Raw genomic sequence first — 23,331 nt, 5'->3', positions numbered from 1 at the left:
GAGATGCCAAACCAATCTGATAACCCTTCAAGCAAATTATCAACCAGGGACTTTGTTTTTTGAGGATATCCTTTATTTTTGTCTTTAAAATGTTTTAGTTGCCCCTCGATTAATCTTGGCAAGATTTTCATTATTGAAACTGATACTGTTTTCTGTGAGGGCACCTCATCAAAAACTTTCAAAATCCGAAAAGCCTGTTGCTTTATCTTCCAGTCTGTATCTTTTAAATTTAAAGTGATCGATTTTCAAGCTGAAATTGCGAGATAAGAAATTATGGAATTTTTATTTAAATTAAATCTTTTGTATGAACTTCTGAATTGCATGTTGTGCAGTGGGGTTTAAAGAATGTGCAAAGCATGGAGTATAAGGAAGTTTTAAAAGCATGACAGTTAAATTAGTATTTGACACATTTTCTGTTATTATGGAAATGATTTTAAAATTGATACTGTATTTGGGATAACAGACTTTACCCAGTTTGAGATGTTTTCTGCAATCTGTCTGTCTTCGAACTGTGTGGTATGACTTTAGTTCACTCTATTCAAACTAACGTTACGTACATTCATCCACGCATGAGACGTATGGCAGATTGCCTTTTTGGTGACTGAAAAAAATTTTAATTTTTACTGCAAACCATTTTTAAAAGCTGTACATCTAATGACATACATTTACTTAATGTGGGCGGCTTTATAATATTAAAAAAATTACTTATTGGTTATTGTAAATGAAAAAGCACACACAAAGGAGATAAATCAGAATTTGGTCCAGAACCTGATGACACTGATGGGCTGGATAGTGCTCGAGACTCAATTTGCCTTTTTGGGAGGATAGCTTCACACAAGGTGGAAGCAGACATCTGCGAGTACAGTTTACAAGAAATGATTTCTCGAATTTCTGCACCAGTTGATGGCAATCTTGATTGACTTCCTGATCCACATTGTTCCAGAGTACTCTAGGATGCTTCAATTTCAGATGTCCGTCCTGGTTTGATGATGAGCCAGAAGCGATGACAATTGTCTGCTGACAGTAGCAGCATTTTCCTTTTTCTTTGATTTTGGTAAAATGATATTGTACATCTCTTGTAATTCTTCTAGATGAATGCAATGTAGGTAAGATATTGTTGGGCAGCACTGAAAGTACACTGGTAAAATTTTAAACATTTGCTATTAACATAGCTATTTTACGTTGTAAAAGCTTAAAGTGATAACAAATATACATGCAGCACACTCTATAATCATAAGTTATAGATTAGGCTGTAGGAAGTTCTGATCTGCGAAATCTACAACCTCAGTCCTGAAGTTTGTATCATGCACGAAAGGGTCTGAAACAGTCATAGTGGTTAATAAACTCATGAAGACAAGCCTGAGAATATGAGGATTTCACTGCTGAAAGATAAAAATTTTGCATAATGTGATATGCAAATTTGGGCTACACTGTATGTGAACAAGAGATGACAGGGTAATGGTGTGGATAAAGGCTGGAAAAAAGCAGTGCAAATGAACTCGTAAGTCTGTGCTTTAGAAGCTACGAACTTGTCTACTCATGCAGCCACTATTTCTACTAGCATGTTTGTATTGTTACTGTAGAACATAGCCATCACTTTCAAATCATTTCAGTGAACTCCGCCATATATTTCAGACTATCAACATCCATGTCTTTCTTCTAATGAACTTGGACATCTGGCTCAGCCAAGTGTGCTCTACTGCTCCCTAACTATGGACTCCACTGTCCTAAGATATCACATAAGTAACAGATGAGGAGGTGGAGTAGTGGCATGCAAACACTTTGACTTATATGTCTGCCCCCAGTAGCTGAGTGGTCAGCGCGACAGAATATCAATCCTAAGGGCCCGGGTTCGATTCCCAGAAGGTTCAGAGATTTTCTCCACTCAGGGACTGGGTGTTGTGTTGTCCTAATCGTTTCATCCCCATCAACATGCAAGTCACCGAAGTGGGCATCAAATCGAAAGACTTGCGCCAGCGAACGATCTACCTGACGGGAGGCCTTAGTCACACAACACTTATTTACTTTGACTCATTACCGACCATACTTCTCACATCCAATATTAATGAAGACAAACAAGACAAATATATGTTCATAAATTTCAAACCTCTTCAAGAGAATTGCTTAATGTGCATCCTGTACAGATCTCCAAAAATAGGCGGGATAGCATGTTTCAATACTGACCTTTCAAAATTCAATTTGACTTGATCATACAAATAATGCTAGGAACACTAACATAAATATTCTGCCCCTTCACTGTAAAATTCAAGTGCATAGTTGCTTCTTCAAATGCAGCAGTGTTTCAACTTGCACCTACCCATAATGCAGCCTATAGTCAGGCCCCCATACATATATCTGCCACAAAATCCACAAGCAAAGAAATTGGTACCAGGAATATCAGCTCACAACATCATTACCACACTAAGTCTGTTACATAGTAAATTTGCTTCCCCAGAGAGTGGAAACCTGAAGGGAAAACCTGCACCTTGGCTAACAGAAAAGCTAAAACAGTCCATACTGTCAGAGACACTGCACGTCAGACTCACAAACGACCTCCTATGTTGGAAAATAAAATTGATTACAAGCATAAAGCAAACAGAATCAATCAAACTCAGAAAAACAATAACTAAGACATGCCAATACATTAATCTAAAGCATAAGGACCAGATGCTCTATGGAAAAGCTTGTGTGATCTAGGGATTAGAAGGCAAAGTAGAAGGAGCAGCTGATCCGATTGTCCCAACGAAGAAACTACGCCAGTACTTGACTTTAGCGATAATCATCTTTGAACCGTAAACAAAACACAGACTGGATGATTATTTCGCAGAGGTAAATGATGGTAGTTGCAAAAAATTCTTTCTTGAGCTGACAACACTGCCGAAAAGTCCTTCAGCTCAGCAATTACTGTACAGGACGGTATCGCAGTCCAAATACTCAAACTTGTTGATCCACTACTGCCCATAATAACTACTGCTCCCTACACCTTGATGCTATTTCCTGGACAACACAGTAGAAACACTTGTTCCCATCAGAGTACAAGCACTAGAGATCCAATTGCTAAGAAGAATAGCTGGATACATTCTGTCTGTGGAGAGAGTGAATGTAGGCATAGAAAAGAACTGAGAGGGAAAAACTTAAATAAGCACATGAAAGACTACAGGAAGAATTATGTCAAAAGAATGGAAGACAACAGATTACCAAAGTTGGTGTTAAATTATTAACCAGTGTGCAGAAGATATTTAGGAAGCCCAAGGAAAATAAACAGTTTCAGCCTAGAGACCATAACAGGCAAATGTCTACTACATGTGGAGAGAAGAAGAGGAGGCATCATATTAAAAATATTATGATTTTTTAAGTAACTGTGATATTAATAAGTTTTGTAATTATGCCTATATATAAAACTCTGGTCTGATGCAAAAGGATTCCTGGCGGCATTACTGTGTTTGGGTTAAATGAATAAATAAAAAATTAAACATAATATACAGGTTGTCCCAGAATGAATGTTCAGTGTCCAGGGATATGACAGAAACAATAATTTGTAGCAGAAAACTTCATGCGAACATGTTTTTTCTTCTGAATGGTTTCCGAGATGGAACGTATTTAATGTACATTGTTACTTATTTTATTTATTAGTCAGTACATTGTCATTGTTTACAACATGCCATAGTAGTGTAGACAATTTAGAAATGAACAATTTGATGTAGGACATGTTTCTATCAAGTCGAGAAACTACCTCAAACTGGCTTACCTACACCTCAGTGCATGCGTGTTGCACAAGAATTTCCATTTTCTCTCGCTGTCTTCACGTAATCTGAAAGTCCTTGAGAAAAAATGAATAGGACCCTTTTAAAGGAAATTTATTGTAGTTTAATTTTATAGTGTGACAAGTTTTCACTAGAGGTTGCGGATTTTGTGTTATTCAAGAAAAACATACAAAAGTAACTTTAAATATGTTTCATCTCTGAATATTGACCATTCCTCCTGAGACAACCTGTATATGTGGACTGTTATGTAGGATAACATAACTGTTACATTTAGTATCCTATTCACCCAAAGCAATTAAAAGGTGCATAAAGACTACTGGAACACCAACAAAAGCAACTATAAATGCAACATACATAGAAGAAGACATAATACTACACCTAACAAGAAAACACACACAACGAGAAAACAGAAGAGCAACAACACAAGATGACAACAATTAGAATAGAGCAAATAAGGATACTAGGAATTAAGAGCTGAACTGGGATGGAGACGTGCTCAGTCATGAAAGCTTCACTGTGCACAGAGAACAGAGTTACGCCTCAAGTCACCGTGTGGTCTGCTTTGTGCGATTTCGTCTACAGAGCTAGTTGCCTTGGTGAGGAGCAGTGAGCTACCTCGCAATCTGTTCCCTGAGAGTGGTGGGAAGCAGTGAGCTAGTGAGACAGCCCTGTGGTCCGATCAGTGAGAGTGATGGAAACACTCAGGGGAGCGATGCCTGGATTGCTTTGCGACATGCACCACGCGGTGGCCGAAGGCCACAGATTTTATGATCACTGGCAACACATTATGAGCGCTATGCTAAGTCAAAGGATAAGAAGTAATAACTCACTCAGAAGTGTGTAACCGTTCATTGAGCTTCTTAAATTGAAGACATGTTTTGAAATCAAGAACGGAAACATGCTGGAAGTGTTTTCTGCATTACTGTATCATTCTGAAGACCTCAACTTCTTGTGATGCTCGGTTCAGTCCAAAGTACGTGTCATCTGATCTAGACAAATGTTTCTCTTGTCTGGTATCTTATTTAACATGTTTGACAGTGCTGCCACCAGGTATCTGTATGTGTTGCCTCATTAATTTTATCTAAGTTCTTACCAGTTTATTTCCTAAGGACATACTCATTTTTCCCCACAGCTTGGCCTGTTCTCTTACACGCAGGACCATCACCAGCTCTTATCATATATCCATCAGGATTTTCCTTGAGTAACCGTTCTCAAGTTAAATATTCGTAGTGATGTCCCTGTCAGTATGCTATTGCATTGGGCAAGTTACTTTGCAATATTTTCCCTTAAACATAGAACATAACACTACAATAAATTTATTTTTTAAACCTGATTCAAAAATTTTTTGTATTTCTTTAATATTCTTCATCTATTTTTTTTCTTTTGCAGTACAAGTGTAATAAACCTTGTGAAAAAAACAATGCTGGCTGCAAAAGAAACCACAAGTGCAACAAAAAATGTTATGAAGAGTGTGGAGACTGTGTTGTTGAAATTAAAGTGCAACTCAATTGTGGACATACCCATCAGATACGTTGTAGTTCTGATCCATCAGAAGTGAAATGTGGTAGAGACTGCAAGCGTATAATGGAATGTGGACACAAATGTCGTCTTCTCTGTTTCCAGCCATGTGGAAATTGTCCAGTTAAGGTAAGTGGAATACTTGCTTCAAAATATACACAATTTTATGACTGATTTATATCTAATATAGAAAGAATGTTTTTATTTCTATTTGAAATAGCTTTGTTGTTACTAAAAAGCATACTCACTCTTCCATGGCAGTATTATTTATTGTACTTGTTGTACTTGCAAAAGTATGGTGCAACATAAAAAAAAAGCCAAGAAGTTCACAATAAAATAATTATCCTGAGCCACAAGAAAATTAAAGAATTTGTGCAACTAAGTTACTGAGTATGCAGGTTGATTGAACACAGGACAGTTTGGCCTTATAATAACCCAGGTATAGCCATATTGATAGACCATAAAATGTAATTGGATAGATAAAAGAATCTACTCATGAAGGGGTAGCAGAAGAACAATCTCACAAAAAGATTTAGCTTACGCAAGGTTTTGGAGCCAGTGGCTTCTCCTTGCAGCAGAAGAGTTGTATGGGAGGGAAGGGGGTTGAAGGAAAAGAATTCAAGAGGCTTAGCAAAAGGGATACAGTGCGGAAAAGTCACCCAGCACCCCAGGTCAGAGGAGACTTACTGGACGGGAACAGAAGGAAAGACTGGTTTAACGTAAATTAAGGCCAGGTGGGTAGCGAGAAACAGTGACATGTTGTAGCTCTAGTTCACACCTGTGGAGTTCTGAGAAACTGGTATCTGTTGGAAGAATCCAGATGGTGTGTATGGTGATGCAGACACAGAGATCACAACTGCCATGTAGAGCATGCTGTGCAACAGGATATTTTGTGTTGCCAGTGTACACCCTCTGCCTGTGCCCATTCATTCTGACTGATATCTGGGTGGTAGCCATGCCGGTATAAAAACGCCTAACAGTATTTTCATAACAGCTGGAATATGTCATTGTCATTTCACAGGTAGCTCTCCCTTTGGTAGTATATGTTTTGCCAGTTACAGGGCTGGTATAGTCAGCGATAGAGGGGTGCATAGGGAAAGCCTTGCAGTGGGGACAATCATGGAGGTAGGAGCCATAGTGTAGGGAGATGAGTGCAGAAGGAGCATAGGGTCTGTTAAAATGTAACTATGTTGTTTGTTAGTAGGTTTAATGTGGACAGAAGTGTGTAGCTGTTCTTTGGTGACGATGAGATAAGCATAAAGGAAAATGGCATAGGATTCAGAATAGGACCCAGTGAAATTTAATTGGGAGAAGATATTCAGTGATTCCAGGAATTTCAGCAAGTCAGTCTCACCATGAGTCCATGTGGTAAAGACATCATCAACATATCTAAACCAAACCAATTGCTGAAAGTCGCTCAGTATTGTCACTTACTGTTATCCTGGTCTTGACTGTATTAATCAACTATTTCAATAAGGCCATGACTTCCTAATATCATGTCCTGAAATGAGATTCATTCTGTCTGAGGTTCTGCCCACCGCATCTAGAATCACTTTTCATCACCCTCCCAGCCTCCACAGTATCCTTGTCAGACCCTATGCTCCTTCTGCACCCAACTCCCTTCGCTTTGTCTCCTACCCCTGTTCTTGTCCCTGCTGCAAGACTTGGCCTATGCACCCCTCCACCACTGTCTATACCAGCCCTGTAACTGGCAAAACATATACTGTCAAAGGGAGAGCCACCAAATTACGGGGGACTGATGACCTTCGCTGTTTAGTCCCCCTTAAACATCCAACAACCACCACCACCACCAAATTACACGTCGTATACAAGCTGTTATGTAAACACTGTTCAGCCTTTTTACATCAGCATGACTACCACCCAGTTATCAGTCAGAATGAATGGGCACTGGCAGAGGGTGTATGCCAACAATGCACAATATCCTATTGCATAGCATGCTCTACAACATGACAGTTGTGACCTTGGTGCCTTTTTCACCAAATGCACCATCTGGATTCTACCCCCAGACACCAATTTCTCAGAGATCCGCAGGTGCGATCTAACGCTACAACATGTCATTGGTTCTCGCCACGAACTTGGCCTTAAGTTACATTAATCCCTTCCGTGTCAGGATTTCTTTACTGTATCTGCTCCTTTCTTCGCTCCATTTTAGTTTTCTACATCTTTCATTTTCTGACCTTCCTATTCTTCGCCGTCCTCCTCCCAGCTCTATCACAGACAATGCACTTAGCTTTTCACTCTTATTACTTCATGCACGATGTTTTAGTAGGAATCTTTAAGCTCTCAGATTTTCAAATCTCATCCAATGCAGTCCCCAACAATCTGTCTTTCCTTCTCATCTTGTCCGGAAAATCTCCTCTGACCCAGGGTTGTGTGTGACTTTTCTGGACCTTATCCCTTTCCCTAAACCTCTCCAATCCTTTTCCTTCAATGATCTTCCTTCCCTTTCCAGTCTTCTGTGGGAATAAGGATCCACTGGTTCCAAAATCTTCCATAAGTTAAACCTGTGTGTGTGTGTGTGTGTGTGTGTGTGTGTGTGTGTGTGTGTGTGTGTTCTCCTGCTGCTACTTGGTGAGTAGATCTTTTTACCTATCTAGTCGCATTATATTGTCAATAATTGATTATTTTTGTTGTCATATTGATAGACAGTTATGGAAACCACTGTAACAATTACTTTGTTTGCTTGGCTAAATAATTTACGAGTCTGTAAGTTCAAAATGGTTCAAATGGCTCTGAGCACTATGGGACTTAACTTCTGAGGTCATCTGTCCCCTAGAACTTAGAACTACTTAAACCTAACTAACGTAAGGACATCACACACATCCATGCCCGAGGAAGGATTCGAACCTGCGACCGTAGCGGTCGCGCGGTTCCAGACTGTAGCGCCTAGAACCGCTCGGCCAACCCGGCCGGCCCAGTCTGTAAGTTCTGACCCCAATATCACTCTTACAATCACACACACACACACACACACACACACACACACACACACACACAGCCTTAGTCTACTTGTACAGCTTTACGAGCAGTGTGCTTGATCATGCAACAGTCCAAAAGTATAGTGATGTTATTGAGGGAAGCATGAGTTTGATCGGAACATGGCTTTGTGGCTGCCATACAGAAAATGAGAGCAGGCTCTTGGCCATTGGGGGCCCAAGTTGGCCATCTATCTGGTCTCATATAATCAGTCGGCTGGAGATGATGTTTTTCCTTGCTGGCAATGCCTTGCCACATGTAGACTTAATGATACTTGTCAGTTGTCTTCAATTGATGTATGCAGTGGGTTTACAAGATCTGTTCACAAGTTGCAACGCATAGAACTGAAACTAGGCCAGTGTGGGGAATCGAGACAAGGTGACAGTGTGCTGTTGATTGAAAAAGTCCCTGTTGTCAGTTCTGAAGTGATGCTTTAGTCTCCAAGTGATGGCTGTGGAACTGGAGGCTCTAGAGAGCCTATGGGAACTTAGGACACAGGGTGCACCATACTAATAACAGCAGTCCTGGCTGTTCTGAGAGAGGAGCCAGATCAGTGTCATGGGGATCCTCTGTAGTGGGTGGGATAGAAGGACCAGATCTTGTTGTATGGTGTAAGCTGTTGAAGTGCCTGTCCTGGCAGTTTGCACAGATGCGCTGATGTTCTGGACTTTGGAGATGTCTATCCAGGATGTCACAACTGAACTTTAGAGATGTCTATCTGGGGTGTCCCAATCACAGCTGGTTGTGGTGTTTGTGCAGCTTCCCACTTGCAGTCACTACCAGAACCAGCTGGCATCCCTGCTGTGTTGCAGTGGGTCTCCATATCCCACCCAAGATATGCCCAAAAATGTGCACCTGCGCCTGGGTGCCCACGTGAAATGTTGTTGCTTCGTGGGAAGTGAAGACTTGGCAGTGTCTTGCCTATTCAATAATTCTTGCCTATCAATAATTCTGCCAGGCTACAGAACTGTCCGGACACTGACATGTAAGGAGATAAATAGGTATTAAGATCTGAATCTGATGTAGTTGACGTGATGGCATTTGCTATTTGTGTTTTAAAAGTGTAAACAATAGAGACACTGAGAAGTTGGATAAAAAGGTGGAGGCCTTAAATGCTTAAAGTTGTTAGAGTTCAGAACTTCAGGACTTATGACTGTGAACTGAGATCTGTTGCATATAACCAAGGTCCAGGGTGCTCCATCGATGGCGAAAATTTGTTGTTCATGGACTCGTGTGTGTGTGTGTGTGTGTGTGTGTGTGTGTGTGTGTGTGTGTGTGTGTGGTGGGAAGGTGTGGTGCCACCACCCGGTAACCGTCATCTTCTTGGGCTAGATTTGAAGTTGTTGTTGAACAAACAAACACTGGAGGCCTGTCCCAGCCCATGGGAAGTTGAGACAAGGCGTCCCAGGGTAGGCTGGTTGGATGGATCTCAGTGTATTGAATAGTGTTACTTTGACCAGTACAATGCCCACTGATGCAAGCAATGGGCCGTGAAATCTGGGAGCTTAGTTTGGGCCCAATCAGGGTTAATAATGGCTTATGATGTGTAATTAACTGGAACTTCTGGCCATATAAAAAAGTACCATATTTGTCCAATCCAAAAACAACAATTACCACCTCTTTGGAGTAATATTCCTCTTCATGATATCATGTTTTGGACTATAAACATAACATCTTGCATCTTTAATGAGGTCAGTTCTTGGTTAGTACATAAGAGGAAGAAAACAACACTCAAGTTTAAATGTACTATGCTACTAAAAACAATTAAAAAACAGTTGTCAATCATTTTCATGATATTCACATGTTGCAGAAGAATTATGGAGTCACGACTTTGCCTCAGATTCTCCTGAATCTGATTCCTCGCTTACTACTGGGTTCCTTTCCATTTTGTCTTTACGTGGACTGTTCAGTATGGATGTTTCATTGGCATCAACAGGATTAGGTTGCGTTCCCACTCCACTCATTGATTTCCAATTATATAGGAAAGGTAGGTTAGTTTTGCAGCTGACTGATGAGTCAGGGGTCAGGTGTCGTCTCCCCCCCCCCCCCCCCCCCCCCCCTCCTGCCCCTCTGTGGATCCGTCCAAGAATGAAGAGTAGAAATGGTAGAAAGAAAAAGGACAGGATTAATGTGCAGCTAGTTGGAATGAAAGTAAAAGAACATGCTTCTTCTTTCTTTTCATTCTTAGTAATAAAGGCAATCAATGATACACTTAGGTTTAAGTGTAAACATTTACTAATTTTTAATATTGGAATTATTGTCCCATCGCTTATTTTAATTGCTGAATTATTCTTTCTAGCAATAAAACTTTAAAAAGTACTTTTTTATAAATGCCCAGATTTTGGACATTTAAAACTGCTTTGGGCAAATGCCCAATTAGAAATTTCCTGTCCACAGGGCATTTCTCTGCTCCACATCACTTCTTGCTACACAATTCTTTGCTACTGATGCCAAACTGCCTGTAATTAAAATCAGTAAATCAGTGGTTGTAATCACAGACGACACCCCGCTTCTACTACCTTGGACAACTGCTCTCAATAATGCCACTGCTGCAATAGTAGGATATGTTTGCCTGTGTTTGTGGTTTTGTGTGTGTGACTTATGTACTTTCTGCTAGAAAAAGATCTGGAGCTCAAAAGTTAGTGAGTACTGTTTTCGGTTGTGTGTGTATGCACCACATATCTGTTATAAGTAATGCTTACCTTATGTTCATAGTGTTCAAAAACTTTCTGTGGATTTTACATTCATCACAGTTGAACAATATTCAGCCTGAAACTATTAATTTCATGCATTAGCACTATTGATAATGCACATGATGGAAGCAAAAAAAGTATTACATACTTTGAGAGGCCAAAACAAGACAAATTTTCAGTGAACATGGGCTCTAAATGTATACCTTAAGAGCTATGAGCACTTGATCATCTTCACCACTTTGAAACACATCACTTATTCTGCAAGCCCATTACTATTATGAATGACCTACAGAATACAAAAGGATGATAACCTGATAAGACTTCATCAATGAAAATTACCAAAATCTTTGCACTTTCAAAAAGTGCGAAAGAAAAACCTTTTGCTGTCTCACGTGTCTTCCAAGAGGGAGGAAAGAAGAGAATAAATGTTTATAAAGTAAAGTCACACATTCCTAGGGATACCATATGCCACTAGCTAGTATCATCATCCACAAATCATTATGGCAGTTTGATGATTAGCATATATCATTTTATTTGTGTATAATGCGGAAAGTAGTGGTCCTGTACTATATCTCAAGAAAGACCTGTTTTTTAGACTGAATTTCTTAGTTGACACTTTCCTAAAACAGTACAGCACATTTCTGTAACAAATTTGTCGGTTGTTCAGCTTGTAGCATAATCAGCATGTAATAGTGAGGTCACTGGTTCGAATCTTGCTTGTAGCAACTTTGTTTGTTAGTTTTTACATTTTGTATTTATTAACCAAGGGAATCCTAATTAACAAATATTGAAAAGTTTGTTGTTGTTAAAATTAATATTTTTATCAGTTACTGGTTTTATGAAAATAAACTAAAATTTGATACAGACATGCAGAATGATTTTTTGTTAAAAAAACTATATGCATTGATAATACTGTTCAATGTTTGGAAATCAAAAAAGAAGTTTCTCTTTGATGTTTCGAATTTTTATACCAAGCTTTTTCTGAATACTTAAATTTTCATATGACCATTAATTGAAAATAAGTGTTATTTTTATTTAAAAAGTATGATTCTGTATTTGTTAATTAACATTTCCATTTGTAAAAAATTATAGCATTTAAAATACTGTGTGCTACTAGCCAGATTCAATCCAGTAACTTAATGATTACAATATGACTACACTGCATGCGGAACTACCGATGAATTTGTTACTAAGCAATAAATGTTTTGTACTTAACTAATTTGTTTGTGAATTGCATCACACTACTTTAGAACCTGATATATGTGATCTGACCTACTGATGTTGGGAAGTTAAAAATGAAGGGCAGGTCTTTCAGTCACCTAAATCAGTTGAACTCTTTTTAACCTTCCCCAATCTATCGCACTCTCCTCACCAGGGAAGAAACTAGTGCTTCTGAAAGCTAGGATAGTGATGTGTATTTTTATAAGTGTCTATTAGCAATAAAGTACAGATTGCCATCAAAGGTAATTACTGGCCATCCATTGTGTCTCACAATTGAATGGTTTCCTTTTATTTATATATTAAGTCTGCAGTGAGCTAAAATGTTTAATGTGTCTTTGGGGAGACCTGTCATTCTGTTACCGGTATCACAAATGTTTAACTTACTTTCAAGCTTTTATTATTTATCTAATTTATTTGTTAGATGTAAATGAGAAATCAGCATGGTTCTCATCAACATAAATGCATTAATCTATATAGAAGTCAATCAGTATTGTACTCATCAAAATAAATGCATTAAGTTACATACACGTCAACCATTGTGGCAGAAAAGAGGTAGTTAATCCTATATAAATTTTTCTGCAGCCTTGGTAAGTCACATTATTTTAGCAGTCAGTAACAGCTTCTCTATTCAGAATAAAGATACATTACATGAAAACTAGATAACAGTTACTGCCGAAGGTGTTTTTGCAATTAAATTTTTGCATTATTTATTTTTACGTTTTTGGTTCATAGTGAGTGTTAATTACTTCCAGCGCACGTTAGAATTATTGCTGATCACACAGTGTAGTTGATACTATGATTAACTTCGAAAGATGTAAGTCAGGTGTAGGCTCTGTTAATAGGCAAATGTTCAGGTCAAATTATATTAGAAATTGTAGTATCCAGAAGGAAACGTTTACTAATTGACATTCCAAGAACACATTAAGATTGAATGTGTATTGCACCATGTAGCAAATGATGTAATGTTGCTTATTTTTACTAAATACCAGTTTTAATTTATAATTGTTTCAAAGTATATCTGAAAAATGAATACCATTTTGTGTTTTTGGCTGAAGAACCCTGTTTGATTCGTTACTTTCAGGGTCTCTCTTTATCAGCACCTGCTATAGGGATACTGTAGAAAGTAGGCTCCTTATTTTGAAATAATTTAAAGTTGTTGAAACTGTCTGTGCTATGTGTCAGATTGGTCCTATTAATGTATTGTACAACTGTAATTTGTAAAGCTATCAATGATGGAAAAGCAGTCAAAATAAATAATTATGATTTGATGCGGCGAATAAGAAAGATTTATTTTTCCTACAGGTACAGAAAGTTATACCAGAATGTGGACATGAAGTTGTTGTACCTTGTTGTAAGCCACCCACACGCAACATGTGTAGAAAGACTTGTGAAAGACTTCTTCCTTGTGGACATCGTTGTAAGAGCATGTGCTGCAATCCATGCACATCACAGTGTGAGGAACTCGTACCAAGTCGTATTAGACCAGCATGTGGACATGCTGTAGAAATTCCATGTTATCTGAGAAGCAAAGGTATGATAAATATTTCAGTAGTGTGTAAATTTGTCAGTACCATTAACAACACCACTTAACACAGTAAAAGAAAGTGTAGTAATTTATGGATAATCATAAGAACATCATCTTAGAAACACTTCCTAATTTTACTAAATATTAATTTAATATTGTGAAAGACGAAGAAAGCATTTAGTCAGTGGGCAAACGTCTATGGGATGAAGTGGAATGTATTTTTTTTTTTATCCTTTTCAGGACTGCTGTGTGTCTCTATTTACCAGTCTGACCCATTTTTTTCTGTTAAGATGAGAAACAGACTCCCCATCTACACTTACACTCTGCAAACCATTATAAAGTGCATGGCAAAGGGTATTTTCCGTAGCACCTTATGTTAAGGTTTCTTCGTGTTCCACTTTTGTATGAGGTGCAGAATGAGTGACTGCCTAAATAATGCCTCTGGGCAAGGTGTAATTACTTCAGTTTTACCATTGTGATCCCTGTGTTGGAGTGCTGCTCCCTGATACTTCACTTAATACTGTTTCTTGAAACTGTGTATGTAGGCATCTAAAAGTTCTGGTCTTGTGTTTAACCAGTAAGTGGATCAGATCCGTCTATACAGTCTCTATAACTATACAAAATTTCAGATCCCAAATTTTTTTCACAGAGGAGGATCATGCTATAATACCCCCTTTGAATCATTACAGGTGCAGAGATATGTTAGATATCAAGATAAGTGATCAAGGTATACCGATGCCTCTTTTTAGTCTTTTTCTTCTTCTTGTTTATCCCTGATTCTTGAGATCTCATGTGAAGAGACACGATACATCAAGTTCCATAGTGATATAGGACAGTCAGTGAAGTACACAACAGTTAATTATTTAACTTTTGAAACTGTCATTTTCTTGGCATTTATGGAAAGAAAAACAATCCTGTACTCTCATGCAGTCAGCTAACTTCGTGTAATTTTTGTGTGTGTGTAATGGGCCTCACTACATCACAGATCATTCTAATGAATTAATTAAGCTGCTTTACAGTGTTACTAGGTAGTGTAATCAACAAGGTGATTTTGTTCTTGTTGTGGTCTTCAGTCCAGAGACTGGTTTGATGCAGCTCTCCATACTAATCTATCCTGTGCAAGCTTCTTCATTTCCGAGTAACTACTGCAACCTACATCCTTCTGAATCTGCTTAGTGTATTCATCTCTTTGTCTCCCTCTACGATTTTTACCCTCCACACTTCCCTCCATCACTAAATTGGTGATCCATTGATGCTGCAGAACGTGTCCTACTAACCGATTCCTTCTTCTAGTCAAGTTGTGCCACATACACCTCTTCTCCCCAATTCTATTCAGTACTTCCTCATTAGTTACATGATCTACCCACCTAATCTTATGCGTTCTTCTGTAGCACCACATTTCGAAAGCTTCTATGCTCTTCTTGTCCAAACTATTTATCGTCCATGTTTCACTTCAATACATGGCTACACTCCATACAAATACTTTCAGAAACGACTTCCTGACACTTAAATCAATACTTGATGTTAACAAATTTCTCTTCTTCAGAAACGCTTTCCTTGTCATTGCCAGTCTACATTTTATATCCTCTCTACTTCGACCATCATCAGTTATTTTGCTCCCCAAATAGCAGAACTCATCTACTACTTCAAGTGTCTCATTTCCTAATCTGATTCCCTTTGCATCACCTGGTTTAATTAAACTACATTCCATGTTCCTCGTTTTGCTTTTGTTGATGTTCATCTTACATACACCTTTCAAGACACTGTCCATTCTGTTCAACTGCTCTTCCAGGTCCTTTGCTGTCTCTGATAGAATTACAATGTCATCGGCAAACCTCAGAATTTTTATTTTTTCCCCATAGATTTTAATTCCTACTCCAAATTTTTCTTTTGTTTCCTTTTCTGCTTGCTCAATATACATATTGAATAACATTGGGGATAGGCTACAGTCAAGTCTCACTCCCTTCTCAATCACTGCTTCCCTTTTGTGCCCCTCAACTTTTATAACTCAACTTTAAAACTACCATTTGGTTTCTGTACAAATTGTAAATAGCCTTTCGCTCCCTGTATTTGACCCCTGCCACCCTCGGAATTTGAAAGAGAGTATTCCCGTCAACCTTGTCAAAAGCTTTCTCTAAGTCTACAAATGCTAGAAACATAGGTTTGCCTTTCCTTAACCTATCTTCTAAGGTTAGTCGTTTGGTCAGTATTGCCTCACATGTTGCAACATTTCTACAGAATCCGCACTGATCTTCCCCAAGGTCGGCTTCTACCAGTTTTTCCATTCCTGTGTAAAGAATTCGCGTTCGTATTTTGCAGCCATGACTTATTAACCTGATAGTTCGGTAATTTTCACACCTGTCATCACCTGCTTTCTTTGGGATTGGAATTACTATATTCTTCTTGAAGTCTGAGGGTATTTCGTCTGTCTCATACATCTTGCTCACCAGATGGTAGAGTTTTGTCATAGTTGGCTCTCCCAAGGCTATCTGTAGTTCTAATAGAATGTTGTCAACTCCCGGGGCCTTGTTTCGACTTAGGTCTTCAAGTGCTCTGTCAAATTCTTCACGCAGTATCACATCTGCCATTTCCCCTTCACTTACATCCTCTTCCATTTCCGTAACATTGCCCTCAAGTACATCACCCTTATATAGACCCTCTATATACTCCTTCCACCTTTCTGTTTTCCCTTCTTTGCTTAGAACTCGTTTTCCGTCTGAGCTTTTGATATTCACACAAGTGGTTCTCTTTTCTCCAAAGGTCTCTCTAATTTTCCTGTAGGCAGTATCTATCTCACCCCTAGTGATACATGCCTCTACATCCTTACATTTTTCCACTAGCTATCCCTACTTAGCCATTTTGCACTCCCTGTTAATCTCATTTTTGAGACGTTTGTATTCCTTCTTGCCTGCTTCATTTACTGCATTTTTATATATTCTCTTTTCATCAGTTAAATTCAGTATCTCTTCTGTTATCCAAAGATTTCTACTAGCCCTCAGCTTTTTACCTACTTGATCCTCTCTCAATTAAAACTGGACCTCAGTATTTTGAATAAACTTTCGGTCCTCGATATTTTGAATAAACTTTCGGTTCATTTTTTGTCAAAATCACCACTTGTCTCAAAATTAATTTCCAACTGTGTGCATTAAGTCCAAACACATTTGCAACTAATTATGCGATTTACTGGACAGCTCGATCATGCACTGACATGTTATGTATTTCAGATCGAGCATGCAGGTTTCAGTTTTTCCTTAATGGGCTAAGTGACTCTTTTGTAATAACGTGATGTGTACATTTCACGTAAAGTTTAAATGAAATTGGATTTACTCTCTGTTCGGGTGAAGATCACAAAATAAAATTCACCATATAGGTCAGTGAACTGTACACATGCACTTTTTGCACTCTACTGAAAACTCATCTCAGAGTAAAAGCCGCACATAAATTCACACTTTTTTTTAATGCATACAAAATTCAAAACACCTTTATATTAAACAAATAAATTATGGCATGTAATTACTAACTAAAGATTTCAGATTCTGAGTAAACTTCAAGAACTTGTATTTCATAATTGATAAAATTTCATTGCCTGGGAGAAATTATTGGTTTGCTAAAACGGATTCAATTACAGTGAACTCGTGTCTGGTCGATGAGGTCATGAATTGTCACTTGCCTGGAATTAACGAAATACCTGTACTGAAAAATTCTGTCTGTTGAGTAATTCATAACAGGTAGAAGCAACTGTAATAGATGGTACCAATAAGATTATATGTGGAAGAGCAGGGATGGCTAGGAGACAAATGTAAGGATGTAGAGGTATATATCACTAGGGGTAAGATAGATACTGCCTACAGGAAAATTTGAGAGACCTTTGGAGAAAAGAGAACCACTTGTGTGAATATCAAGAGCTCAGATAGAAAATGAGTTCTAAGCAAAGAAGGGAAAACAGAAAGGTGGAAGGAGTATATAGAGGGTCTATACAAGGGTGATGTACTTTTTATACTCTAACAATAGTTTATCATACAGTGAAATCGACGAATTTGCTGCCGTAAGGAAAAGTACGACAGTATTACAGAACTGCTCCCTGAATGGAAGGCATCCTATTCACAAAACATTACTGGGAAAGCTTAGAGAACCAGCATTTGTGATTAACTGCACTGCCACCAACAACATTTTGAGCATGTGCGCACATGCTCATGCTCACATGCACACACACATATGGTGCAGCAGAATACACTGTGCTGAGAATGCAGTTCTGAAACTTTACTGGAGTGAGGGACTGTGTCAAGTCAAGAGGACGGGGGAGAAAGGAGATGGAGAGCAGAAGGGAGGGCTGAAGAAGAGTGACTGACATCTGGGAGGGAGGAAGCAGATTCTTGGGATAAGGAGGTGACACATGCACCTACACTTGGTAGGTTTGTGCAGTGTATGATGATGATGTGGAAGAAGTGGATTGGTAGCAGGTGACAGAACAGAAGGGGAGACTGCAAGGAAAAGGCTGTGGGTGTAGGAAGAGTGATGTTCTGTCACCTCCTAATGATATAGTCTTCCACGTGTCATTGTCGTGTTGTGCCGGTATCACATTCTTTTCCTGTTAACCTGCTGCCTCTCTCTCCTGCATTTGTATCTTCTGCACCCACTGCCTCCCTTCCAGCCTTGTCACATCTATTCAGTGTAACATATGACGCACAACATACATAATCTTAATATACTGTAATACTCCCTTGCTGATCAAGTCTACAAATAGAAATATAGAACAATACATCTGATTTGCTTTGATATCTTCCTTTAATCCAACCTTAGTGGGGCCCCCAGTGTATCAAGCAATACTAAAGAAAAGGGCAGCTCAAGAGTTCTATACATAGTCTCCTTTGTAAATAAGCTGCACTTTCCAAAAATTTTCCCAATAAACCAAAGTCGACATTTTGCTTCCGTAACAGTTGACCTTATATGGTTGTTCCATCTCACATTGGTTTGCAGTGTTACACCTAGATGTTTAATCTGTCTATGGACACTAACCATCCTGGGCAGCATACTGGGTTCTGTTGCTTAAGAAGTCTTGGGGCCACTTGCATATCTGACAATCTATCCATAAACTTGGACCTTTGTTAACACTTTGGAAATGGGTCACTTATCAGAAGAAACCAGCCATTTATGCCATTATTTAAAGCATTACTATCACACATGTAATAGATGTAGCTAGTAGAGTAACTCATACTAAAAAAAGGCTGAGCTTCAAGTTTATTTTTCATATTTACTTTAGTTCTTTGATACATTACAAATTTTAAAATAATGGTGTCAAAAAGTATAATTCAGATTACAAATTTCGTATTAATGGTACAGAAAGAATAATTTTCGTCTCAAGAAAGTACTGTAAGGTGAGTTATTGAGTGATTTCCTTCTCTTGAACTTCCAAAATTTCTTGCTCACTCAACAAACTTGATGTATCTATTGCAGAGTTACAGCAAACTGTGAAACCTAATGAGTGCATATACAAAATCATCCCATTGCGATCATATTGGTGTAGCATTCATTGAAGCAACTGTTACATTTACTAATGTTTCTTTTGAAGTAATTCTAGAAATTGGCAACAGAAGGCAGCACCAGTCAAGGGGCAGGTTGCGAAATGTCTGTACATTGTCCTCATACAAAATGAGTCGAGCTTTCTAGCATCAGGTGGATCATGCATTGAGAAAATCGCAGCCCGACCTATCCTCAGGTGTGGTCCTTTTAACAAAAAGTTGCAGCCCAGGCAAAGTGTTAACAGTCTGCAAATAATTTTGTGGATCCATTACTTTACCTTTCTTGCCATGTGCATATTTGTCCAATTGGCTGGGCCTTTGCGCCAGCCAAATAATTTGTGATAAATGCCAAGGAGTACACTGTGTAAAACTGAAATGGAATCCATCAGGACCTGGAATACAATTTACTGTCAGTTCAAACATTGTCCTTAATTCCACATCCATCATATTATAACTAAACGATGTCTATTCATTGTCTAAATATGATGCAAACAGATTACCTGCCCTTTCCTTCTTGATGGATTTATTAAACTTTAGTTACCATCGTCACTGTAGTGTCCCTCTTTCTATACTGACAGTGTTGATAAGGCCATAAGGCCAGGCCTGTTTGTAGCTACAAAAGCTTGGGTGGTTGTGGGGGAGGAGACCAGGCAGTGAAGTCATCGGTCTCATCGGATTAGGGAAGGATGTCGGCCGTGCCCTCTCAAAGGAACCATCCCGGCATATGCCTGGAGTGATTTAGGAAAATCACGGAAAACCTAAATCAGGATGGGAATGCTGACATGCAGCCCACAAATACTCTGTTTCCCAAGTATTAGCTTCCTTTTTATAGCACGCACATTACCTACTTAGAGAAATCTTAGAACACTCCACCTCATAATGCGGGTCCAGAAATCTGCAGTGAAGACTGTTGCAGAAAACTGACGGAACATCTAGTTGAGTAGTTGAGACCCTCTTCTTGGCTCCAAAGCAAAGGATCTTAATCAATTGTGGGTATGATACTGCAAAATGTAAGGTCTGCTTGCACTGTAGAAGTAAGGCCTGCATGGCTTCATGAGTTGCACTAGCAGGCTGTATGAACTAAGGATGACCTCAGAATCCAAGCGACAGATGTTACTGGTGCTGATATTAGCCACAACTTGCAGATGACTGCACCCTCCACCCTCTTTAGCTGCAGGAAGGACGTCCTCCACATCTTCATGTATGTGTACCATCTTTGAAAAGGATTTTTCCAAAAGCTATCAGATTTTTCAGTCTTATTAATGTGCATCTTGATGACACAACACACTACTATTCAGTGAGTCATTTGTTATCTTTAGTCTGAAAAATTTTGTACATTCTACCAACATTTACTATTACGAGATTTATTTTCCCATTGACAAATCCTTTGCTCAATCCAAGAAAAGCAGCACTATTGAATACCTTGCAACAGCCTGATTTAAATGTTCCTTCTACAGAAATGTTGACTCACCTTGCAATGTCTCTGCCACAGCCCAGTCCACACGTCTGGCCTGTTAGAAAATGGGTAACGTTTGTCAGTTAGAGAAAACTGTAGAAAAAATTAACCGCACTAAGCATCTCTACAAGCTGCATCAAATGTTAACTTAGTATCAGATTAACTGAGCAATTAATTGAAAGGTAGTTTGTGAGTTAAAAACTCACTACAGAAACACTACCAGGCCATGCTAATCTTTAAGTTACAGTTTCAACAGTCACACGCAATCACTGTCACTTGTAATAAGTAGCGCATGGTATTTAACTAACCCTGTTACCAGAAGGATAACAAAATGGACTGTCTGTGACAGAATGCGAACTCAAATACCCCACAACTGATACCTTTGAACATCCAGCTCTTGGTCCCGACTTGCACAGTATGCCATATGGCGTGATTTTCAGCCAGTGAATCACGCATTTGATGATATGCTGTCAGGACATAATGAAGTATTTTGTTAGAGAAATGATTCAAATATATAACTGACGAAACAAATCAGTTTTATTTATTCACCAAGGAGAATACTCCATAATCAGTGCTTTCTCAAATATCAACGTGGAAAAATACTGGATATGAAGAAATGTATTGCTTCATAGCTGTTTGTCTTGTGATGCCTCTTGTGAAAGAAAAAAAAATGGAAATTAGCGAGTACTGGACCAGAGATGTTCTTCTAAATACTCCAGTTTTTAATGAACTTACGTCAAGAGACCACTTTTTGTTGCTTATGAGAATGTTATATTTGAGTGACAACTCTACCAGTACTGGAGGAGGCAGAGTATTCAAAATTAGGAATGTTGTCGATAAAGTTCATACAGCTTTCTGTATTTAATCCACATCAGAAACTCTGCATTTATGAAAGTTTGTTATTATATAAAGGACGCTAATCTTTCAGACAATTCAGTCCATAAACAGAGTAGATTCGTAATAAAAACATTTGTTTTTGTGATTGTAAGACTGGCTGTCTCTTAGATTTCACTGTTTATACAGGGACATCAACAGAAACTGAGTTCCACAGTTTTGGGAAAAGTGGTGATGTAGTGGCTACACTTATAAGGCCCTGTTTAGAATGTGGACATACCCTCTACCTCGATACTTGATACTCAAGTCCAGACTTATTTTCCTGGCCTCGCAGTCATGGGACAAACTCATGTGGTATGTCTGTAAGAACAGATGCGACATGCTGAAACTTCAGAAGAAACTGAAAGGAGGAGACATTCAGTTTGTGTGTAGTAGTATAATGCTTGCTATAAACTGGTGTGACAAAAGGGAAGTGTGGATGTTGACGTAACACCATAGAGTGGGTGACACAGGAAAGACTGACAGGAATAGTGGAGAGAAAATTAAGAAACCACAAAGTATTGTAGATTATAACTTGGAATATGGGAGCGGTTGACTGTTCTGATATACTGCTTAGCTCTGTCGGAAGTATACAGGAAACAGTGAAGTGGTATAAGAAGTTCCTTTTTCATGTTGTCGATATGTGTGTTTTAAATGCTCATGTCCTACACAGATCACTAACATGTCATAAAATGTCAATAGCAGAGTTTCGTTTGTTACTGGTAACGGAACGTACGGGAACGTATGCAGCAGAGCGCAGAAAAGCTGGCAGGGGAAGGTGTTCTGATGATTATCCTCGAAGGGTTGTGGGAAGGCATTTTCCAAACATTAAAACAAATGAGCATTTCAAGAAAAGCATGCTTGTAGATGCATTGTTTGCTGGAAACAGAAAGTGGGTCGAGAAGGCAGGCATGAAAGTAAAACTTGCAAGGTACCATTGTGTGTTGAACCATGTTTTGAAAATGACTACACAAAAACGAATTACTAACTACAGCACAGAACGAATCAACAAAGCTATCAGAAAAAAAAATTATAAAAAAGTAAAAAATAAAACAAAAATATATTTTTAACTTCACAGTGCCGGTCCAAAACTCAAAAAGAAGGACAGAAAATATATTCACTAAGTGTAAAAGGAACTTCTAAATTTACAGTTCATGACTTTGAATCTTCTCTATAAGTGAATTTAATGTGTTAACAAAAAGACAGACTTCACAGCTTCCAAATGTTGGAAAATCTGTTGAGTTTCATATGAGCAACAATTAAAAGTATACCACAAGGAAAAATATCTGTGGCAGGCAATCAATCATTCCCAGCTATTCCAAATTATGACAGCAGTGATTACCGTCTGCAAAAGATGGCTGCATCTGTGCCTGGATGTAAAACTTTACACAGTGTACCTACTACAGTCAAAGAATCTGACAGCAGATGACTAAGCTCTCAGTTTGTTGTATGCTCGGAAACAAGTTGTAAACCATTTGAAATTTCCAAACATGTCACAAAGTGAAGTTAACAAAGTGAAGGAAAATTATTCTTACCATTGCTCACAGTAAACTCCGATGTTGTGTGATATGGAACATGATCTGGATGTCGCTTTCTCCTATAAACAACATAATATGATGTTTTGAACAACAAAAACAATGTATAGTAATCTGTAATCTATGGCTTTTTTAATTCGTTAGTACAGTGAGGAACCCATAGAGAAATGTGGATGTTATAAACAGGTATGCAAGAAAGAACAGTAAACTATTGAGGTAAATCTAACGAA

At 38.6% G+C, this 23,331-nt stretch overlaps 1 protein-coding gene across 1 annotated transcript in view; it reads left to right on the top strand.

Annotated features, from left to right (window-relative positions):
* LOC124595650 (NFX1-type zinc finger-containing protein 1-like) overlaps positions 1-23,331 on the top strand; it is a 279,353-nt gene that overhangs the window by 185,872 nt on the left and 70,150 nt on the right. Inside the window, exons 10-11 of the mRNA XM_047134490.1 lie at positions 5,154-5,411; positions 13,496-13,724. Of these exons, the coding sequence (XP_046990446.1) occupies positions 5,154-5,411; positions 13,496-13,724 (487 nt within the window). The remainder of the gene's footprint in view (positions 1-5,153; positions 5,412-13,495; positions 13,725-23,331) is intronic.

This window comes from Schistocerca americana, chromosome 2 (genome assembly GCF_021461395.2).
Source record: "Schistocerca americana isolate TAMUIC-IGC-003095 chromosome 2, iqSchAmer2.1, whole genome shotgun sequence".
In the NCBI taxonomy this organism is placed as follows: Eukaryota; Metazoa; Arthropoda; class Insecta; order Orthoptera; family Acrididae; genus Schistocerca; species Schistocerca americana.
The sequence above is the reverse complement of the archived record's forward strand: the minus strand, read 5'-3'. Positions and strand labels throughout refer to the sequence as shown.